This window comes from Podarcis filfolensis, assembly GCF_964270895.1.
Source record: "Podarcis filfolensis genome assembly, chromosome: 13".
NCBI lineage: Eukaryota > Metazoa > Chordata > Lepidosauria > Squamata > Lacertidae > Podarcis > Podarcis filfolensis.
This window is the reverse complement of record NC_139615.1, coordinates 8,072,308-8,093,727: the sequence shown is the minus strand read 5'-3', so window position 1 is coordinate 8,093,727 and position 21,420 is coordinate 8,072,308. Positions and strand designations below refer to the sequence as shown.

The following is a 21,420-nucleotide window of genomic DNA, read 5'->3' as shown; positions in this document are numbered from 1 at the left end:
ATTTAGCTTTTTAATATGGCTTTTAGCTTTGCTTACTGCTTGATTTTATGTATTTCTGATGTAAGCTACTTTGATATTTTTTATAAAATAATGATATATAAATATATATTTAAAATAGATTTGTAAGTAAAATATATACACACATATTGTCCACTGAACAACAATGAGATAAGCTTAACCTCATACTTTGAAAAATTACTAAAGTTCCCTGCAAATGCAGAAAAACTTAGGATTCTTTAATGTGGGAAGAAAACTTTTGAGAAATTGAAAGAGAACTTTAGACATGGCTCTAGTCTTATCATTTGAATTTTTTTCCCAGATTACCACAGCACCTGAAAAAATAACTAAGACAATATCTGTCTTCAGATTTGCAATCTAAAACACATGACACAAAAGCAAAGGAGATTTGGAATGATGCAAAGAGGGGAAAGGTTCTTACAATGGAACATCAAACATATTCTGTGAAGGGTGCTCCTTGAAGGAAACTTCATTGAAGACATAATAGACCTGAGAAGCAATCCCACCAATGATGAAGCCACCTGGTTGGTACCACTGATGTGGAGCAGGGAATGGGTAATTCATGGGACACCTAAGAGTATCTACTTTGCACACAGCAGGAGGGAGAAGAGATAACATCAATAGCCACAGCATCCTAGTGGTCAGACTTTTCTCTAAACACACCCCGTCCTCTTTCCATTCAGAGCAGCTGCATGACTTGAACAGGCTACATTGTGTAATTCCTAGCTCTGTCAATACAGCTTTAGAAGAATGTTTTACAACCAGCATTTGAGAATCAAAGGGTTACAGCTGTATACCTTATTAGCCAGGATTGCCAACTCTGTGATCCTAAATATGATCAATATTGTGTGTGTGTGTGTGTGTGTGTGTGTGTGTGTGTGTGTGACACATGAGGATTATCCCTGTGTCCTGCTCCCAATAGCATGGGGTTCCTTTATAACCACTTTGAGGTTTGCTTATTGACTGATTTCTTGAGTCCTAGGAAGCCTCGAAAGGTTCAGAGAAGTGAACAAAGTATAGTGATTTGGATAATTGTTGGGTGAGATAGTTACTTTTTCATTGCTTTGGCTGTAAGTAGCAGTTTTGCTAACAAACATGCTGAACTGCCCCCACTTTCCATCATCTGCTCCTTAGGGACAGAAAAAGTGACAAATACAATTTTCCATGGTGAGCAAACACCAAAAGAAAAGTAAGACTGAAACTTTCAGCTTTGATGACTCAGAGAAGTAGTAGATGATCCTGAAATGAAAGGAGGCTGTTCAACTGCAGTTTTATCAAAGAAATGTAAAGCTACAATTTCTTTTTTCCAAGAATGGAGAGTCTGTGGGGTGCAGGTGCTGCTGGAATACAGCTTCCATCATTTCCACCACTGACCACGTAGGCAGGGGCTGATTCCTAAAGTGTTATTACTCAGACCAGAAGTGTGGGAGATTGGCTGCTTTTGATGGGGATGCACTTCTTCTGAAGGAGCCGGTTCGTAGCTTGGGGGTATTCCTGGATCCCTTGCTGTCACTTGAGGCCCAGGTGGCCTGAATGGCCCAGAGTGCCTTCCATCAGCTTTGGCTGGTAGCCCAGCTACACCCCTATCTGGACAGGGATCACCTAACTACTGTTGTTGATGCCATGGTAATCACAAAGTTAGATTACTGCAATACGTAGGGTTGCCTCTGAAGATGGTTCAGAAACTACAACTGGTGCAGAACTCAGCAGCCAGGTTGATCACCGGAACTAGACGGTTCAACCATATTACACCGATCCTGGTCCAACTGCACTGTCTACTGATATGTTCTGGTCCCAATTCAATAGACCTATGAAGCCTTAAACAGCTCAGTACCACAATACCTTAAGGGCATCATAGAATTCTAGAGTTGGGATAGACCTCAAAAGTCATCTAGAACAAGTCATCTAGTACAATCTCCTTTAATGCAAACTGAGATTGTGGCTGACAGAAAAAAAGGATAACCTTTATCAATGTTATCAAAAACTGTCAAAACTTTATTAACAATAAACTGGAGGGTGTGACATAGAACACTGAACAATAAATTAAACAATGATGTCAAAATAAATGCAAGTGTTTTCATCTAAATATCATTTATTTGTTATATAAAGCAGGTGGTGGAGAACATTTGGCCTTCCAAATTTTGCTAACCTATAACTCCCATCACCCCTATCCACTAGCCATACCTGCTTGGGATAAAGGGAGTTGTAGTTTCTCAGCATCTGGAGGGCCATACCTTTCAATCACTTGGTGTCGCAATGCCAGGCAATGAGTCTATTTGAAGACACATTTCCACAAATGCATCCTCTTGGAGCAGATAGTGTCTTCCACTGCAAAACTGAGTCTTTGCATGCATCTTTCTAGCAGTTGCTGCTTCTTATGGCAAATGCACAATCAGGAACTCACTTTAAGCTCTGGATATTTCCTCTGAAATAACTGGTACCTTTGCCACACTTACTGTCAATTGTATAGTCAGATGAGGGTTAGATGAGTGTGGATTGTCAGGAATGGTCTGGCAATTGGAATCATTCCTAGATGAAAGTTGGCCCACCAGCCAGAGGTCCCCTACCAATGTGCTAGGTTGACATAACATTTAATTTCACAAATTTGAGCTTTTTAGTACATGCTTGTACTTTTCCCACAAAAGAGTGAGACCAGAGGTACTTATAATAACAACTTTATACTAAACTCCTTAATAGAATAAAGAACTAAGATGCAATATTTAGGAGAAATATTTACATCTTTCTCCTTATAAGTTGCTCCCTGTTGTTCAGCTCAGGCTTCAGAACAATGATGTAGCATTTGGGGGCAAAGATGCAGCCCAACAATCCAGTGCTGGAGGACAAGATGGAGAAGATCTCCACCACCACCATGGATTTTCCCTTGGTGCTCAGATAGGTTGGAACAAAAGAAAGCCAAACACTGCAGAACAGCAACATGCTGAAGGTAATGAACTTGGCTTCATTGAAACTGTCTGGTAATTTGCGAGCTGCAAATGCCACAATGAAGCTGGCAATGGCCAGGAGGCCCATGTAGCCCAGGACACAGTAAAACATGGTCACTGAGCCTTCATTGCACTGCACAATGGTTTCCTCTGTTACTGAGTTCATGTCTAGATCAGGGAATGGGGGAGAGGTCATCAACCACCCAGTACAAATACTCACTTGAATGAGTGAGCCACAAAGGACAATGGAGTTGCTCAGTCTTTTCCCCACCCACTTCCTCATAGTGGACCCTGGCTTGGTGGCCATGAAAGCAGCAACTACAGTGATGGTTTTGGCCAACACACAAGAAACAGCCACGGAGAAGATGATGCCAAAAGTGGGTTGTCGAAGAAGGCAACTTATTTTGCCTGGGTGTCCAATGAATAGAAGGGATGAGAGGAAGCAGAGTAGGAGGGCAATGAGGAGAGCATAGGTGAGATCCCTGTTGTTGGCTTTGACAATGGGAGTGTCTTTGTGTTTAATAAAAGTTCCCAGCACCAAAATTGTAATTAGGGAACAAAGAACAGCAACTGATGTTAAGCCAATCCCTAAAGATTCCTTATAGGAAAGAAAGGTTATTAACTTGGGAATGCATCCATTTTTGTTCTTGTTTGCATACTGATCTTCTGGGCATCTGAAGCAGTTGTCCATATCTGAAAAAATAGCATAAAGTCAAACTCCAGTTGCAATTCATGTGTGTTCTTTGCCTCTTACATCTAAGTTATCATTCTTCTTGTCAGAATCCGGGTAATTCTTTCCCTCCCCCGGTGACCACAAGGAGCAGAGAAAAACAAGAAAGAGTTCTTATTAATGAGTTTGTTAAATCATCACAGCATGAGACAAAGGAATCAGTCTGGCTCCCGATTAATGGTTTTTCTCCAAATGAGCTCCTCCTGCCTCCCTTCCTAGCAACAGCACTTCCCCTGATGGTGGCTGCCAGGAGCTGTCTCTGAGTCCTTTGCTCTTGCACACTCAATGAACGCTGAGTTCTTGGAGAAGAGGGGCAGAAATGCTCTCCAGTGATGACATGTCAGCTGGCTGCTCTGTCTCACCTGGCTCTTCTCCCAACAGCTCCCAAGTCTTCTGTTCATCTGTCTCTGAGCTGTGACTTTCCTAAACTAACAATTGTTATTCAATACAGTGGTACCTCGGGTTAAGAACTTAATTCGTTCTGGTGGTCCATTCTTAACCTGAAACTGTTCTTAACTTTAGCTAATGGGGCTTCCTGCTGCTGCTGCGCCGCCACTGCACGATTTCTGTTCTCATCCTGAGGCAAAGTTCTTAACTCGAGGTACTATTCCTGGGTTAGTGGAGTCTGTAACCTGAAGTGTCTGTAACCTGAGGTACCACTGTACTGCCTTCCTCTCCACTGGAAGCTTCAGGAGAAGGGAGGGCAACCTCCACTATTTCCCTCAATCTTGTTCCCTTTAGTCCAGCCCCTGCACCTGTTTATCTCAATCTTCTGAAATTAAGGAAATTTGTGGTCATGTAATATTATCTGAATTACCTTTTGAGCTGAACATATTGTAGCATTTTGTAAAACATTTTAATTCATATTCATTTTTGAAAGTTTTTATAAGAAGTTACTGGAAGGCATCAGAAAAAATGTTCATGCCACTCTAAGGAGGATAGTGGCTACATGCACAACATAGTATGTAATTTCTTTTAAGTCAATATGAATCATTAATCATTACTAGTCTTGTACGATGAAAAATGTCATTTACCCTTCTGGTTTGAAATCTTCCCTTCTGGACATGGAACACAATCGTAGCAGCAAAATTTCTGCCCTTCCTTCTTTTTCTTCCGATTACCGGGGTGGCAGTAGTCATTGCACACAGAAACAGGCACCACCTGTCAACAGGAAATTATCTTATTTTTTTGGAGAGGGGTTTTTAAATGAACTTTATGAGGGTTTACAGATAAAAATACAAAACTTAATATCAAATATTTTCCCTCTCTTTTTTCTCCAAACTAAGATTTTGATCTGAATACAATAAAAACATAAAGAGATGTGGGAGGGAAAAAGGGATAAAGGGATAAAGAAAGAGAAAGAGAGAAACAAAGAAAAAGAAATAGAAAAGAGGGTAAAAGAGAGAGAGAAATAAAATTCAGAATGTAACTGACTTCTGGTTCTTCCTCTGTCTGCTATAAATAAGCAATATTCACTTTATCCACTGCAATATAACACCCAGAATGCCACACAAGCATTAGCTTCAGTCCTCAAATCAAACTGTTATTATTTCTTTTTCTTTTTCACGCAAAATGTCCAAGAGAGGTTTCCAGTCTTTAACAAAGTTTAAGAATGACTTTTCTCTGAATAAACATGTCAATTTAGCCATCTCAGCTAGGTCCATTAGTTTTAACTGCTATTCCATTGTTAGAATAATGGATCCTTCCATCTTTGTCCATATAAACGTTTGCAGCCATAATCCTATATTATAGCAAAGTTCCATAGTCATTTTCTAACTGTATATCCATAAGACCCAGGAAAAGATTTGGCACAGAGAAAATTGCATAGAGAAAAGACCATGTGTAGGAAATATTTAAAACTTTCATAAGCTCCTAAGCCTGTCATGATAGGGTGAGGTATTCATGATTCACAAAATTAAAAGACTTCTGCTTCTTGGGAGAAAAGCAATGACAAACCTAGGCAGCATCTTAAAAAGCAGAGACAACACCTTGCCAACAAAGGTCCATATAGTTAAAGCTATGGTTTTCCCAGTAGTGATGTATGGAAGTGAGAGCTGGACCATAAGAAGGCTGGTCACCAAAGAGTCTGTTGAATTATGGTGCTGGAAGAGACTCTTGAGAGTCTCATGGACTGTAAGAAGAACTAACCTATCCATTTGTAAGGAAATCAGCCCTGAGCGCTCACTGGAAGGAGAGATCGTGAAGCTGAGGGTCCATTACTTTGGCCACCTTATGAGAAGAGAAGACTCCCTGGAAAAGACCCTGATGTTGGGAAAGATGGAGGGCACAAGGAAAAGGGGACAGAGGATGAGATGGTTGGACAGTGCTAGAATTCATCCGACAAGCACTTACCAGACTGCCTGCACTAACTGCACCTACCCATTATTGCTTATACGGTTTCCAATGAAGTTGGAAAATCCCTCCCCCACCCAAACCATCAAGACAATCATAGGAGAGAAAAAACCTACTTGGCCTAAACAATGATGATCACTTTACCTAAAATTGCATATGGTGAAGAAGAATGATGGGGTGCCGCCGGCAAATGACAGACAATCTACATTATATGGCAGTGCTTCTCCAATGCTGGCACACATCAACAACATAGCCCAAGTCACTTTTCTAAGCTAGACTGGGGGAGCGGTAATAACACTTTAGGAATACAGAAATGGATAGGGTTTTGTCAGCACTGATCTGTCTCAGGAGACAATGGAAGAGTGGACCTTCGGAGTGAAGTCAAACCAATGGAAAGTTACAGAACTACCTACATATTAAAACATGCCCTTCAAAAGTGCTATGTCAACTTACCATTTAAAAGGGAAATCACCTATTTTCGCCTCAGTATTTTTATCTATATAATGTAAGCATTGCCATGTATAAATGTGGCATAGTAAACATTATTAAAATAAAATATCAGTTTTGTTTGGGAAGTTCGTAATTGCATCCAGCTGGTACCAAAATTATTTCCATGCATTTATGAAAGAAATTAGTGATGGTTATGTTGAGACACCTGAATGACCCATCTGAAGAATGATTACCCCAGATGCCAGACCTGTTTGAAACCTTTGTGCCACATAATCATGTCCTCATTAATGATGAATTCTTTTCCATCAAGAGCATAGGGATTCACCGATCCTATTTTTAATTGAATGAAGGACTTATTTGGGAATGCGATCATGTTCATAATGTCAAATCCACCTCGCATTTCTCTCTTATCAGTAAATGATACTGTTTCTCCAGCTGAGTTGTTAAATGAAATGTCATGCAAAAAATGGTGCAGCTAAGGAAAGAGACGAAATACATGAATGGAAAATAACACAACAGAGTTTTTGATAAAATGCCATGATTTTCTGCCACCATTCTTTAGGGATATTATTTACCTATGCTTATGTAGCATCATCTAACAAAGACCAAGCATGAATCAGTTGTTTGATATTAAATATTTTTCAGTGAATTAGAGATGCAATAGCATTTCAGCAGCTACTTGTTTCTGGCAATTGTGATCAACCTTTTACTTTTTACTAATCTGTTCACTGAAATTGTCCTATATTTTGCTACTCTTCAACTGCAATGCGTTACCTGCCAAGGCTGCAGATCCTGAAATTTTAATATTCCACTGTTTCCCATAGCTCTTTTCTTGAAACTAGTCAAGTATATGCCTTGCAAAACATGAGCCACAACATAAACAGCCTTGTAGATGCTGTAGCTGTGGCCAGTCATGCTCAGTTCAAATAGAGACCCTGGAAGACTCTGCAAGCTCTCTTCCCCAGTACACATGTCATTGACCTCCATTGTCACACTGGGATTTGGAAATGTACAATCAAATGCTTGCTCCCAGAAGTCCTTGAAAAACCCATCTCCCTTTGTCCAGTAAAGTTTTATTCCCTGAAGAAATTCTTGGAACTGTGGGAGATTTTGTGAATGAATTGTGAAGGAAATAGCACCTTGAAAGATCTGAAGGCCCCAACTCCTTTGAAATCCTGTTAATATGAAATCAATCTGAGTTGTTACAATCCACACCTTTTTAAATGATGATGTTTCCCTATTTTCAGGATCTCTTAGAAATATAATACTTCTGAGCCATATAATTATCATAGATTCTCCATACATCATAAAAGCATTGGCTTTGTCATCTGTTAAATGAACATAAATATTTAAGACTATATAACGAAATTCATCCCAGTTATCAAAACGGGCTGTTTGTTTGATTCTTTGTGTGAAGGCTAAACAGATTCCATTATGGGAAAGTAATGGCTCCAGGGTCTGCAAGAAATGTTCTCCACTATTATCATCGACAGTGAAGAGCCCAACCCAGGTCCATCCGAAATGCTTAAGCAAACTGATAATCCCCATATGCTGATGGGCTTCATTGGGCACCATGCGGTAAAAGGAAGGTACTTGGCTTCCATAATTTTTATCTGGGGGAAATGAACCATATGTGAGCTAAAAGAAAATGTACATACGTATTGGTTAGCAGCAGATTCCTGTTTATTCAAGAAACACTTGTTTAAGCAATTTATGAATTGAATCCAAGTATGTATGTATCTATTTGTTTAATTTGTATATTGCCCTTCATCTAAATATCTCGGGGTGTTCTCAGCATAAAAATGTCTAATAAAAAGACATTATATAAACAAGAACAAGAACAAAACAAAACAATGACCTCCCTACCACAAGGTTTTTGTAACTGAAAGGAAAAGGTGGAATTGAAAATACGAATGAATGAAGAAAGACAGATAACTAAAGTAGACGAGGAAGGGATATTAGCAGAGAAGGAAGGGGGAAAGTGCCAGGGATGATATTGAAGAAGCCGCAAGGACTTTGAAAGAATTGAGGTAGAAAGTGCATGTGACAGAAGGATGTTAGAAGGCTGTGAGAAGGTTTGTTCAAGGAGCAAGCATGTTGGGGGTGGCTTGACTGTGTCCTCCTTATGACCAACATGTAGATGAGAATGGATTTGTTAGAAATGGAAGGCTAGGGAAATGGCTCTTGTAGGGGGATGCTCAGAGATGTACTAGGCCAGCTTTAAACATGTAGATGAGAATGGATTTGTTAGAAATGGAAGGCTAGGGAAATGGCTCTTGTAGGGGGATGCTCAGAGATGTACTAGGCCAGCTTTAAACCAGATGGGGAAGAGTTGCAGAGAGCTCAGCTCAGCTTAACACACTGCGGTTTGTAACAACAACAACTACTACTACTACTTCTTCAGATTTAAATATCAGTCATAAACTCTTCCTCTTTCAAAAGTTCATAATGACTCCCAGAAAGGTAAGGCAAGAGTTTATTTTGAGATACCCTTTCATAGATCCTACCTGTGGAATCTTGTAGAGGCCGATTGTGTCAGCCATATGGAAGGAGGTGTCAGCGCTAAGTCCCCCAATGATGGCTATGAGATTTTTCTGGGTGTCACATTTGTAGTTGGGATCAAATCTATGTAATTTGAAGAGCAGGTCAAGAGTGGTACGATAGGTCATTCTGGCATCATAGTAGCTGTCATAGATGTGGAAGCCGAGAGTGATATTAGGACAAAACTTGGGGTTCTCGTTTATCTCTTTCACGGCAAATGCCAAGGCAAGAATGTGCTGGTAGAATTTTGTTACCACACTGCAAGCAAAGTTCATAAATGTACAACTTTGGAATAGGAAATCAACATGCCACAAAGACTTTTTTAGATCAAACTGATTTAGATTGACATGAAATTATTTTACTTTTCATTGATGTTTCTAAGCTAATTAACTCAGTTCACTTCATATAAAAATTATGCTCTCTCAGGGCATGCCTAAGATTTGAATCACCTGCTATTAATCTTTTTCTTGACCCTCTCATTTCTCTTGGTTCCCCAGTCAGAATCTTGGGAGACACTCTACTCCTGAAAGCTATCAATTGTTACATATTTAAAAGTCTTTTTATTTATTTCTCTAAAGGGGAGGAATTTTTAATTTAGGCAAAATGAAGGACATTCCTTTATAAAGTAAATCAGGATCACCAATCCCAGGGGCTTGTCCAAAAGATTTTCTGTCAATAATTAAAAATGATTCCTTGAGGAATGATAGATGTATTGATTCAAGCATTTTTTTAATGCCTCTCTTTAGCTACACATCTCCCACAGCACCTGAAAAAATATCTAAGACAATATCTATCTTCAGGTTTGCGATATAAAAAGCATGACAGAAAAGCAAAGGAGATTTGGAAAGATGCAAAGAGGGGGAAGGCTCTTACTATGGAACATCAAACATATTCTGTGAAGGGTGCTCCTTGAAGAAAACTTCATAGAAGACATAAAAGATCTGAGAAGCAATCCCACCGATGATGAAGCCACCTGGTTGGTACCACTGATGTGGAGCAGGGAATGGGTAATTCATGGGACACCTAAGAGTATCTACTTTGCACACAGCAGGAGGGAGAAGAGATAACATCAATAGCCACAGCATCCTCGGGTTCAGACTTTTCTCTAAACACACCCCGTCCTCTTTCCTTTCAGAGCAGCTGCATGACTTGGACAGGCTACATTGTATAATTCCTAGCTCTGTCAATACAGCTTTAGAAGAATGGTTTACAACCAGCATTTGAGAATCAAAGGGTTACAACTATATACCCTATTAGCGGAGATTGCCAACACTGTGATGCTAAATCTGATTAATATTATATATATATATATATATATATATATATATATATATATATATATATAGACGACACATGAGCAGACAGAACCTTTACTGCCTCTTATTCCAATTTCCTACTCCCAATAGCACGGGGTTTCTTTATAACCACTTTGAGGTTTCCTTATTGAGAAAGCCTGGAAAGGTTCAGAGAGGTGAACAAAGTATAGTGATTTGGATAATTGCTGGGTGAGATAATTACGTTTTCATTGCTTTGGCTGTAAGTAGCAGTTTTGCTAACAAACATGCTGAACTGCCCCCCCCCTTCCATCATCTGCTCCATAGGGGCAGAAAAAGTGACAAATACAATTTTCCATGGTGCGCAAACACCAAAGGAAAATTGAGAGTGAAACTTTCGGCTTTGATGAAAAGAGGCTGGTCAACTGCAGTTTTATCAAAGAAATGTGAAGCTACAATTTCTTTTTGCCAAGAATGGAGAGCCTGTGGGGTTCCAGGTGCTGCTGGGATACAGCTTACATCATTTCCCACCACTGACCATGTTGGGAGTGGCTGATTGGGGGGGGGGCTAATTTCCTTATCTCTCCTCCAAGAAACAAATCTGAGGGAGAGAGTAAATGAGGGGCAATAATAAATTTTAATTTTAAGGAATGCCATCAGTCATGTTCCAGATAGAGTATCTATTCGTATTATTATTATTATTATTATTATTATTATTATTATTATTATTATTATTAGATTTATTTAAAAAAAAACTACTCTAGTGTGACATATTCTTTTTTGTAATATGGACCCCTTTAAAAGCAGAAAATGGAGAAGCTGGCTTCCATTCTTGGAAGCATCGTAGAATTTTAGAGTTGGGAGAGAACTCAAGAGTCATCTAGTACAACCTCCTTTAATGCAAACTGAGATTGTGGCTGGCAGGAAAATAGGATAACCTTTATCAATGTTATCAATAACATTCTCTTAGTAAAAAGTTATGCATATTGCCAGCACACCTGGAAATGAGTCTTATGAGACATAAACTGTCACTACTTTATTAACGATAAACTTGAGGGTGTGACACAGAACACTGAACATATTACACTGGAAATTTGCAGAATCCATCATGGAGCCCAGGCTTTGTCATTTGTTTTGGTTTTAGATCATTTTTATCAGTTTCCAATAAAACAGCCAATTAACATATCCATAATCATAATCCAATTAAAAATAAACTAAGATAAAAAAAACAACAACCAAATTGCAGTCCAAATTATTAATTTTTCCGGGTTTCCCATAGTCTGGACCGCTGAAGTATATCTCCAATATCTTCATGCCTGCCTTCTTCTTGTTGTTCTCATATTTTCCACATTCCGATCTTATAACTACCTGACATTCAGAAGACATCTTAAGGCAGCCCTGTTCAGGGAAGTTTTTAATCTGTGATATTTTAGTGTATTTTTGGTTTCTATGGAAGCCGCCCAGAGTGGCTGGGGAAACCCAGCCAGATGGGCGGGGTACAAATAATAAATTATTATTATTATTATTATTATTGCGTTAAGGTTCCCCATCCCTGGCTGTGCAATTCTCAATCATGTCAGAAATCATATATCCTTTCATCCATCGAATACAGCTTTATTTGTGTGTATATATATATATATATATATATATATATATATATTCAACTCTCTATTTCCCAGTGCAGCTTTTCCTGTCTTTATTCCAATATTCCAATCTGGGCTGTTGTCCAAGTCTATCATTTGAAGTTTAATGACACATCAACTCCCAAGTAGTTAAATCATTCCAATCCGATCTGTTATCCAAGCCTGTCGTTTGAAATTTGTACGTTGTTAAATTGTTGCTGTACTCAATGATTTCCCATTGTCAAATTGTTAAGCATACTGTTTGCAATATTGCAATGTAAATGAACTGTATTCCACAGAATAAGTTATTTGGCGATCAATCAGCCTTCCCAGAAACCACACAATCCCCCCCCCCCGGGCCCTAGAAGCGGGGTTGCTAGACATCCATTTAGCTTTCTCTCTCGCTCATAATGAAGAAATTCTGCAAACAGATGCACTGTCTATTATTCCAAATTGTTGTCTCAAGTCATTATAAAGTCAGCTAGCAGGTATTTCCCACTTCCCTCGAAAAAGGGAGGAATTCTCATTTTTCCATGCTGCGTCGTATTAGCAAGCGCCATCTTGTTTCTTCTTTTATCTTTATCAAGTCTTTCAAGTCTGAGTAAAGCGGCGGAATTGAGTTATAAATAGAAGTCCATCTGTACTTTTCAAAAAAATAGGTTTCTTGGTGAGCCTTGGCATAGAAAAACAATTGTAGATATTAAGAAGAGAAAAAAGGACATATCAATCACCTCCGTAATCCAAACACCATGATGAAAATCTCTTTTGAAGTCTGAGCTTATACACCAGGGAATGTGCCGTTTTCTGTTTTTTTCTCAGTCTTCTTCAGTCCAGACTATGTCTGTTTATTGTCCAAATCTAATTATTTTATCAAACAGATATTTCCGGCTTATGAGAGTGACTTCGGAGAGTGCCAGCTGATTTGTGCTCTGGGACCCAGAGTCCTGCCACTTGCACCTTGATGCAAGCTGACAATCTTGGACAATCTGCAGGTCTACGAGACAGTCCTCCCCCACCCTGGGGAGTCTGCTAGGGCTAATTACCCCCATATCAACCCTGAATTACCGGCACGGCTGGGGTCCGATTGTGTGGGAGTCAGCCATTTCTCACCGCCAGAAACAGGAAGCCAGGCTTTGTGGTTTTTACCTAGCAGTTCATAAGCTGGCTGAGAGGGAATGGGAAGAGCAAAAGAAATGATGGAAAGCCCAGAGTCCCCTCCAGACTGTTATTATTTTGAAGGAGGGAATAAATTCCATACTGGCAAATTTAGCTTTTTGAAATTAAAGTGAATTAAAGTGCTCTTGTGCAACAAGCAAACTTTTAAAAAATGGAATAAGGAGTGTGGGGGGGATACATTCAAATGCGTGGAATAATAATTGCTAGTCATAATTGCTGGTAAATCATAAAATCTCTCTCCAACCAAATAAGGGTGAATGCTCAATAAACAAAGGGCATTATATAACCTCTCCACAAGCTTTGTGAAGAACGAATTCTCAATAACCACTTTGCTTGAAGGCACCCAAAGTAGACCATTTAAATAAATTTCACTGATTAATTTTAATCTATTTTCTCCTAAATTCAGTGTTATTTTTCTAGAAAAGAGGTGCTGGAACACACCATAAATGCCTCTGTTGTTTCCTTACAATGGCAATGGCACCCACCAGGGAGGTGCCCAAACTGAGTTCTGGCAAGTTCTGGCTGGACAACCAACCAAAAGCCCTTCCCAAAATCAGTACCCTTCATAGGAAACAACACAAACAATACAAAAGGTGGGAGAATCAAGGGTTCCTTTAATTCTTTCTTCTCCTTAGTTGTTCTCTGCTGTTCAGTTCTGGCTTCAGAACAATGATATAGCATTTAGGGGCAAAGATGCATCCCAGCAATCCAGCACTGGAGGACAAGATGGAGAAGATCTCCACAGCCACCATGTATTTCCCTTTTGTGCTCAGAAAAGTTGGGATAAAGGACAACCAAACACTGCAAAATAGCAACATGCTGAAAGTAATAAACTTGGCTTCATTAAAGCTATCAGGTAGCCTGCGAGCTATAAAGGCCACAATGAAGCTGGTAAAAGCCAGGAGACCCATGTATCCCAGGCCACAATAAAACATAGCAATGGACCCCTCATTACATTGCAGAATGATTTCTTCAGTTACTGAGTGCATGTCTAAGTCAGGGAATGAGGGAGAGGTTGCTAACCACACAATACAAATACTTACTTGGATAACACAACAGAAAAGGACAATGGAATGAGACAGTCTTTTCCCTACCCACTTCCTCATACTGGAACTTGGTTCGGTAGCCATGAAAGCTACAACCACAGTGTTGGTTTTGGCCAACACACAAGAAATGGCCACTGAGAAGATGATGCCAAAAGTTGGTTGTCGGAGCAAGCAAGTCACTTTGCCAGGTTGGCCAAAGAATAGGAAAGAAGAGAGAAAGCAGAGTAGGAGGGAGACAAGGAGAGTGTACGTGAGGTCCCGGTTGTTTTCTTTGACAATGGGGGTGTTTCTATGCTTAATGAATATTGCTAGCACAAAAGTTGTGACTAGAGAAAAAGAACTAGCAATTGAGGCTAAGCTGATCCCTAATGGTTCTTCATAAGAAAGAAAGTTCAGAGTTTTGGCAACACATCTGTTTTTGTTCTTGTTTGGATACTGATCTTCTGGGCACATGAAACAGTCGTCCATATCTGAAAGGGGAAAAAAATAGAACAAGTTCACATTCCAGTGGCAATTTATTTAAGATTCATGGTGAATTTCTCTGCCTCTCACATGGTAGCTACTGCTCCTATTAATTTGAATCCATTTGTTCAAGGGTTAGCATATTGGAATAGAATGTATCTATTATAGTGATGTACAGCATGTAAGAGTTGTATTAACAAATGGAATATTGGGAGTGACAGGAAGCTGCATAACATCCTTTTCGGTGCATTCTGGCACTCCAACCATGAAATTAGGCAAAAATCAATATATCAAAAGGTGATGAATAACTTCATTGCCTAACAGACATTTATTCTTTCTTTATGTTCATAACATACAACTCTGGTTTGAAATCTTCCCTTCTGGGCATGGGACACAATCATAGCAGCAAAATTTCCCCTCTTCCTTCCTTTTCTTCTGATTGCCAGGGTGACAGTAGTCATTGCACACAGAAATAGGCACCACCTGTCCACAAACAGAGAAGATTTTTTTAAATAATAATATAAAAAGTTCTGCTGTTCAAACAAAGAAATTGAATACTCAGGTCAGTAATGCACCCTAAACGGCATCAGTCCAGTAGACCTGAAGGAGCTTCTCCACCTGCATCGTTCTGCCCGGACACTGAGGTCCAGCTCTGAGAGCCTTCTGGCGTTTCCCTCACTGCGAGATGTGAGGTTACAGGGAAACAGGCAGAGGGCCTTCTCAGTGGTGCTTCCAGGTGGAACGCCCTCCCATCAGATGTCAAGGAAATTAGCAACTATCTGACTTTTAGAAGACATCTGAAGGCAGCCCTGTTTAGGGAAGTTTTTAATGTTTGATGTTTTATTCTGCTTTTAATCTGTTGGGAGCTGCCCAGAGTGGCTGGGAAAACCCAGCGGGATGGGCGAGCTATAAATAATAAATTACTATTATTGTTGTTGTTGTTGTTGTTGTTGTTGTTGTTATCATCATCAAGATATAGTCTTGATATTGCCCTGTTCCTCTTCAGGGGTAAGGAATTTTTTTCCAGCAGTCATACGTAAAAATGTGGGACTTTCATACTAACTGCAAAATTGGACAATGAATGTAACGCTTACCTTTGTAACTTGCGGTCCAGCTAAGTACACATGCATACACCAATGAGAGGGGGCATGACCTGGTAGGTATTTGAGGACCAAACAGATCTGGTCTGCATTAGCCTCTGGTACTGAGGTTCTCCACACACAATGTCAGAAAGTGTAGCTTCAAGCCCTGGATATGCAAGAGATTGACATTCTTTTCCCATTCAAATTTGTTCTGGTGACCACAACCCAGTAGAAATTGTGATGGCCAACTTGTGGCATCAGAACAATTTTGTTCTGAATTTCAGAGAACCCTCCCATATTTAAGAAAGACACAACACGAACACGTCACCTGCCAAAAATACAGCATTGTTTTGGCAAAGCAAAATGTTGCATCTGAATTTTGGATGTGGAGGGCAGTGAGATTCTCTAGGTAAAGGTAAAGGTAAAGGACCCCTGGATGGTTAAGTTCAGTCAAAGGTGCCTATGGCGTGCAGCGATCATCTCACTTTGGAGCGCATGGAAGCGCCGTTTACCTTCCCGTCACAGTGGTACCTATTTATCTAGGGATGCAGGTGGTGCTGTTGTCTAAACCAAAGAGCCTCTTGGACTTGCTAATCAGGAAGTTGGCAGTTCAAATCCATGTGATGGGGTGAGCTCCCATTGCTTTGTCTCAGCTTCTTCCAACCTAGCAGTTCGAAAGCATACCAGTGCAAGTAAATAAATAGGTACTGCTGCGGTGGGAAGGTGAACAGCATTCCCGTGCGCTCTGACACTTGTCACGGTCCTCCATGCTCCTGTAGCAGTTTAGTCATGCTGGCCAAATGAGTCAGAAAGCTGTCTTTGGACAAACTCTGGCTCCCTTGGCCTGAATCAAGATGAGTGCCCCACCCTGTATATGCTTTTGACTGGACTTAACCTCCCAGGGGTCCTTTATCCTTATCTTTTCACCTATTTATCTATTGCACTGGGATGCTTTCGAACTGCTAGGTTGGCAGCAGCTGGGACGGAGCAATGGGAGCTCACGCCGTCACAGGGATTCAAACTGCTGACCTTCCAACTGGCAAGCCCAAGAGGCTCAGTGGTTCAGACCACAGTGCTGCCTGCGTCCCCTTTCATATTCTCTATGGTCCTATCCAGTAGAAACAGAAATGATTGTACAGAAAAGGGGATTTTCATGTATTCAAATGACACATCCAGAAAATGAAGGGAAGCCAAAGAATACCATAGAATCCAAACCTGGTGAATACCATTGTACCATACAGTCATGTCCTCATGAATGATGAATTCTTTTCCTTCAAGAGCTTCAGGATCCACCCATCCAACTTTCACTTGACGGAAGGACTTGTTTGGGGATGTGACAAAATTCATGATGTCAAATCCACCCCCTATTTCTCTTTTATCATTAAATGAAACTGTTTCTCCAGCTGAGTTATTAAAATAAATTCTTTGAAGAAAAGAGTGGAGCTAATTGAAAGAGAAAGAGACACAGCATAATAACATAGTGAACATTTACAAAAACCCACCTTAACCAATATTGTTTAAATAGCTTCATCCAACAAAGATCAATACATAAAAAGAGCTATTTTGCAAAGACCAAGGAAAAATATATTCTGCAAATGTAAAATGTTTTAAACATTGGTTGAAAACTAAAAATAAAAATTAAAAATCCAGGCCCAATATACTCAGAAAACTTAATCTGTGAATGAAAAATACAACACTATTGCGGGCATTCAGTACTAGTTCTACTCATAGTAGAACTCTTGAATTTAATGGACATAACTAAATTAAGTTTGTTAACTTTACTGGGTCTATTCTGAGTAGGACAATTCCAAAATGTCAGATGCTCACAATAACTCAGAGTAGGACTTTCATTGGGGCTCCCCGTGTTCTGTACAACAATATTATTGTTAAGTTACAAGCGTCCATTATCTGTACTTTCTGGAAATGAGTCAAGGCATTCTTATTTTCCATGTGATTTTCCAGACTGATGAAAAGATCTCTGCCTAGGTGTTCATTTTCTGTTGTTTTTAAGCCTTAACTCTGCTTTTCTTCTTCTAATTTAAAAATCATTGTAGCTTTTTTTTTAAAAAAAATGATCATCTTGGGAAGGCAGTGCACAAATCCATTATTATTATTATTATTATTATTATTATTATTATTATTATTATCAATATTATTATCATCATCATCATTACATTAGTTAGTTGTGAGTGGCTATCCATATGTAGTAGCGCCTTGCACAAATTAGTTCATTGAAATAAGGTTTCCTTTCCATGACATTACCTGCCAAGGCTGTGGCTCTTGAAGTTCAAATCTTTTATAGCGCAACATTATCCGGTGCTTCATTCTAGTAGAGTAAATGGCTTGCAAAGCATGAGCCACAACGTAGATAGCATTGTAGATACTGTAGCTGTGGCCAGCCACACTCATTTCAAACAGTGGCTCAGGAAGGCTCTCCAATCTCTCCTCACCAGTACATGTTTCATTTACTTTGGTTGGCTCATGAAGAGTCGGAAATGTACAGTCAAATGCTTGCTCCCAGAAGTCCTTGAGGAAACCATTTCCTGAGGTCCAGTAAGGCTTTGCAACCTGAAGAAAATGCTTGAACCCTGTAAGTTCTTTTGAATGACTTGAGAACGCAATGGTGCCTTGAAAGAATTGGAGATCCCATTCTCTTTGAAAGCCTGCTAATACAAAATCAGTCTGGGTTGTCAAGATCCACACCTTTCTTAACGACATGATTTCATTATTTATAGGATCCCGCATAACTATTATTACTGTCAGCCACGTCAGTGTCAAAGATTCTCCATAGATGATAAATGTACTGGCTTTATCATCTGTGAATGGTATATAAATATTTGAGGCTAGGTCAAAAAGATCACCAATTGCATTGAAATGGGGTACATGTGGGATTTGCCGTGTGAAGGCTGAGCAGATTCCATTCTGGTAAAACAAGGATTCCATTATCCGTAAGAAATGTTCTCCACTGTTATCATTCACAGTAAAGAGTCCAATCCATGTCCATCCAAAATGCTTCAACAATGTGATAATCCCCATGTACTCTTGGGTTTCATTGGGCACCATGTGGTACAAAGAAGTAACCTGTCTTTTATCGCTCTCCTTTGAAGGAAATGAACCATATGTCAGCTAAAAATAAATGATGAAATAGGGTAGAGATGTGTTAGGGCTGTTATATGTGAGAATGTGCTTGTTTGTCCATGAAATATTTCCTGAAGTTGTTTGTAGGTTCTGTGAGCATTATACTAGGAGTATTTCAGCTAAACTTTCTATAGATATGGAAACAGTATACCATTTCTAGGAATTGTCATCCCTCAGGAATTGTAGAGGGAGTGGTTTCTTCAATTCCACTTTTTATCAACAGTTGTTCAGATATTGTATTCAGGGATCAATGGAACCCCAAACCCCAATAACTCAGAGTCCCTCAATATGAACCTTTTTTGCTTCCATCTGCAGCATGGGAATGGCAGACAAATGACACAGGAACAGTGTTATCTATGGAAATTCCCATGTCTCCAATACATTCCTACCTGTGGAATGCTGTACAAGTCTAAGATGTCTGCCATATGGAAAGACGTGTCAGAGCCAAGTCCTCCAATGATGGCTATGAGGTTTTTCTGGGTGTCACATTTGTAGTTGGGGACAAATCTATGCAACTTGAAGAGCAGACCTAGAGTGCTACAATAGGTCATCCTTGCATCATAGTAGCTGTCATGGATATGGAACCCAAGTGTGACATTGGGTAAGATCTTTGGATTCTCATTGATCTCCCTCACAGCAAATGCCACAGCAATGGTGTGCTGGTAGAATTTTGTCAGCATTCTGCAAACAAAGCAAATTAATTTACCATTTCAGAAGAATAGTTTACAATGCAGGAAATAAACATATTATTTATGAGCTAACAGACACCTTCCTCCTTAGAACACATATAATATAGGCTGCATGAGTGCATTTATATCCTGCATAGTATTTTGACACCTCTTGGAGTCTGACTTTCTGCTGCAAACCACAATCCCCTGGAAACAAGTGGAGTTTATTCAGGAATAGGCATATATGGAACTGCATCATATTTGTTACACTTATTCCCATTTATTCCCAATAAATTAATCTGACTTTTTAAAAAGATCCATTCATTTTAGTGGGGGGAAACTTACAGTGCAAGCCTATTAATTTTAAATCAGATGACCTATGATGATGGATGAGTAATATGTAAGATGGCAGTTTTAGTCTGAATACAATCCTTAATCTTTAAAGTACCAGAAGGTTCTTCCCTTGTTTTGCTTAATGATTGGCTATTGAGTGATAGCAATTAATTTCAATGGTTCTACTCTGAATACCACCCAGTGTTTATGTTTCCCCTTCAATTTTTTGTTACTAGCTGCTTGGGTTCAAGAAACATGAAGTGTGTTTGTGTGTGTGTGTGTGTGTGTGTGTGTGTGTGCGCGCAACAAATAAGCATCCTGCAAAATATCTAAGAATGATGCACAAAAATCAGTGCACACACACACACACAGAGAGAGAGAAAGAGAGAGAGAGAGAGAGAGAGAGAGAGAGAGAGAGAGAGAGAGAGAAATGAAGTGTCTACTGTCACCTTGAAGACTAATAAACCTAATATGGGTACGCTTTTGTTGATTACAATCAATTTCCTTAGTTCCAAGAAGTGTTACTCTCAGATATCTCTCCTTGTTCCTATGTTCCTTGCTAAAGATAGAAACATTCCTATTATATGTTTTATTAGTTTACTACTAAAAATCAGCTTCTAGTCGACTTTCAAAACATAACACAATACACTAAAAAAGCAATTAAGCTCAATAAACACAACAACAACAACAACAAAAACAACAACAACGAAATATCAGCAGTATAAATACACTAAATGCCTGAGAATATACTGGAATAAAGTCCATATGTACTGCCTGAAAGCTTAGCAGAATGCACAAAATTCAAAATGTGATTGAGAATGAGGAGCTGGCCAACAGGATTTCTGTCAGTTATCAAGACAATTCCCCTGTGAACTGACCAAGCCCAGAAGATGGAGAGTGGGGATTGATCCTTACTGTGGAACCTCAAACATTTTCTGCGAAGGGTGCTCCTTGAATTCAATTTCAGAGAAAACGTAAAATATCTGAGAAGTAATTACACCAATGATGAGGTCACCTGGCTGGTACCACTCATGGGGAACAAGGAGAAGATTGGTCACATCATCTAGCCTGCACACCATGGGAGGAAGCAGAAACAGCAACACCAATAGTGGCAACATACTGTCAACAAAGTTTCATTCTAAATACAGTCCTTCCTTTCCCCATCCATACCACCTGCCTTAGTTAAATAGGTTTTGTTGAATGATGTCTGACTGTGTCAACACAGCTGCAGAAGAATAATTTATCAGTTGTATTTTTACTATTAAATGATCGACTCTGAACATCTTGATTAACTGCTGAGATTACAAACACTTTGATATGACATCTGACCAGTATTATAGGGGTGGGCAGAAGAAACATCAGGAAGGCTGCTAACAAAGCTCTGTCTGCCTTATGCTCTTATGTCCAAGGGGGATTATTTATAAGCACTTTCAGGCTTACTTGTTGATTGTTTCATGATGCCTTTTGGGCAGTCTCTGGGCAGTGCCAATTTTTGTGATTTAGGTAATTGCAGGGGGAGAAAATCACTTATTCAGAGATTGGATCCTGAGTGGCCCTTTTGATAGAAAACATATTGGTCCATATGC

The 21,420-nt window shown here is 39.6% G+C and overlaps 1 protein-coding gene across 1 annotated transcript; it reads right to left on the bottom strand.

The window, feature by feature from the left end:
- Positions 1 to 435: 435 nt before the first annotated feature.
- LOC310748503 (vomeronasal type-2 receptor 26-like) lies at positions 436 to 18,650 on the bottom strand (the record flags this gene model as incomplete). Its single annotated transcript, XM_083584333.1, has 7 exons — positions 17,958 to 18,650; positions 16,897 to 17,138; positions 14,970 to 15,096; positions 4,725 to 4,851; positions 3,584 to 3,653; positions 2,475 to 2,592; positions 436 to 552 (listed from the first exon to the last, which is right to left on the bottom strand). Exons 1-7 carry the CDS (start codon positions 18,636 to 18,638, stop codon positions 436 to 438), a joined length of 1,482 nt encoding a protein of 493 aa, XP_083440459.1. The 5' UTR covers positions 18,639 to 18,650.
- Between the last annotated feature and the right edge of the window lie 2,770 nt (positions 18,651 to 21,420).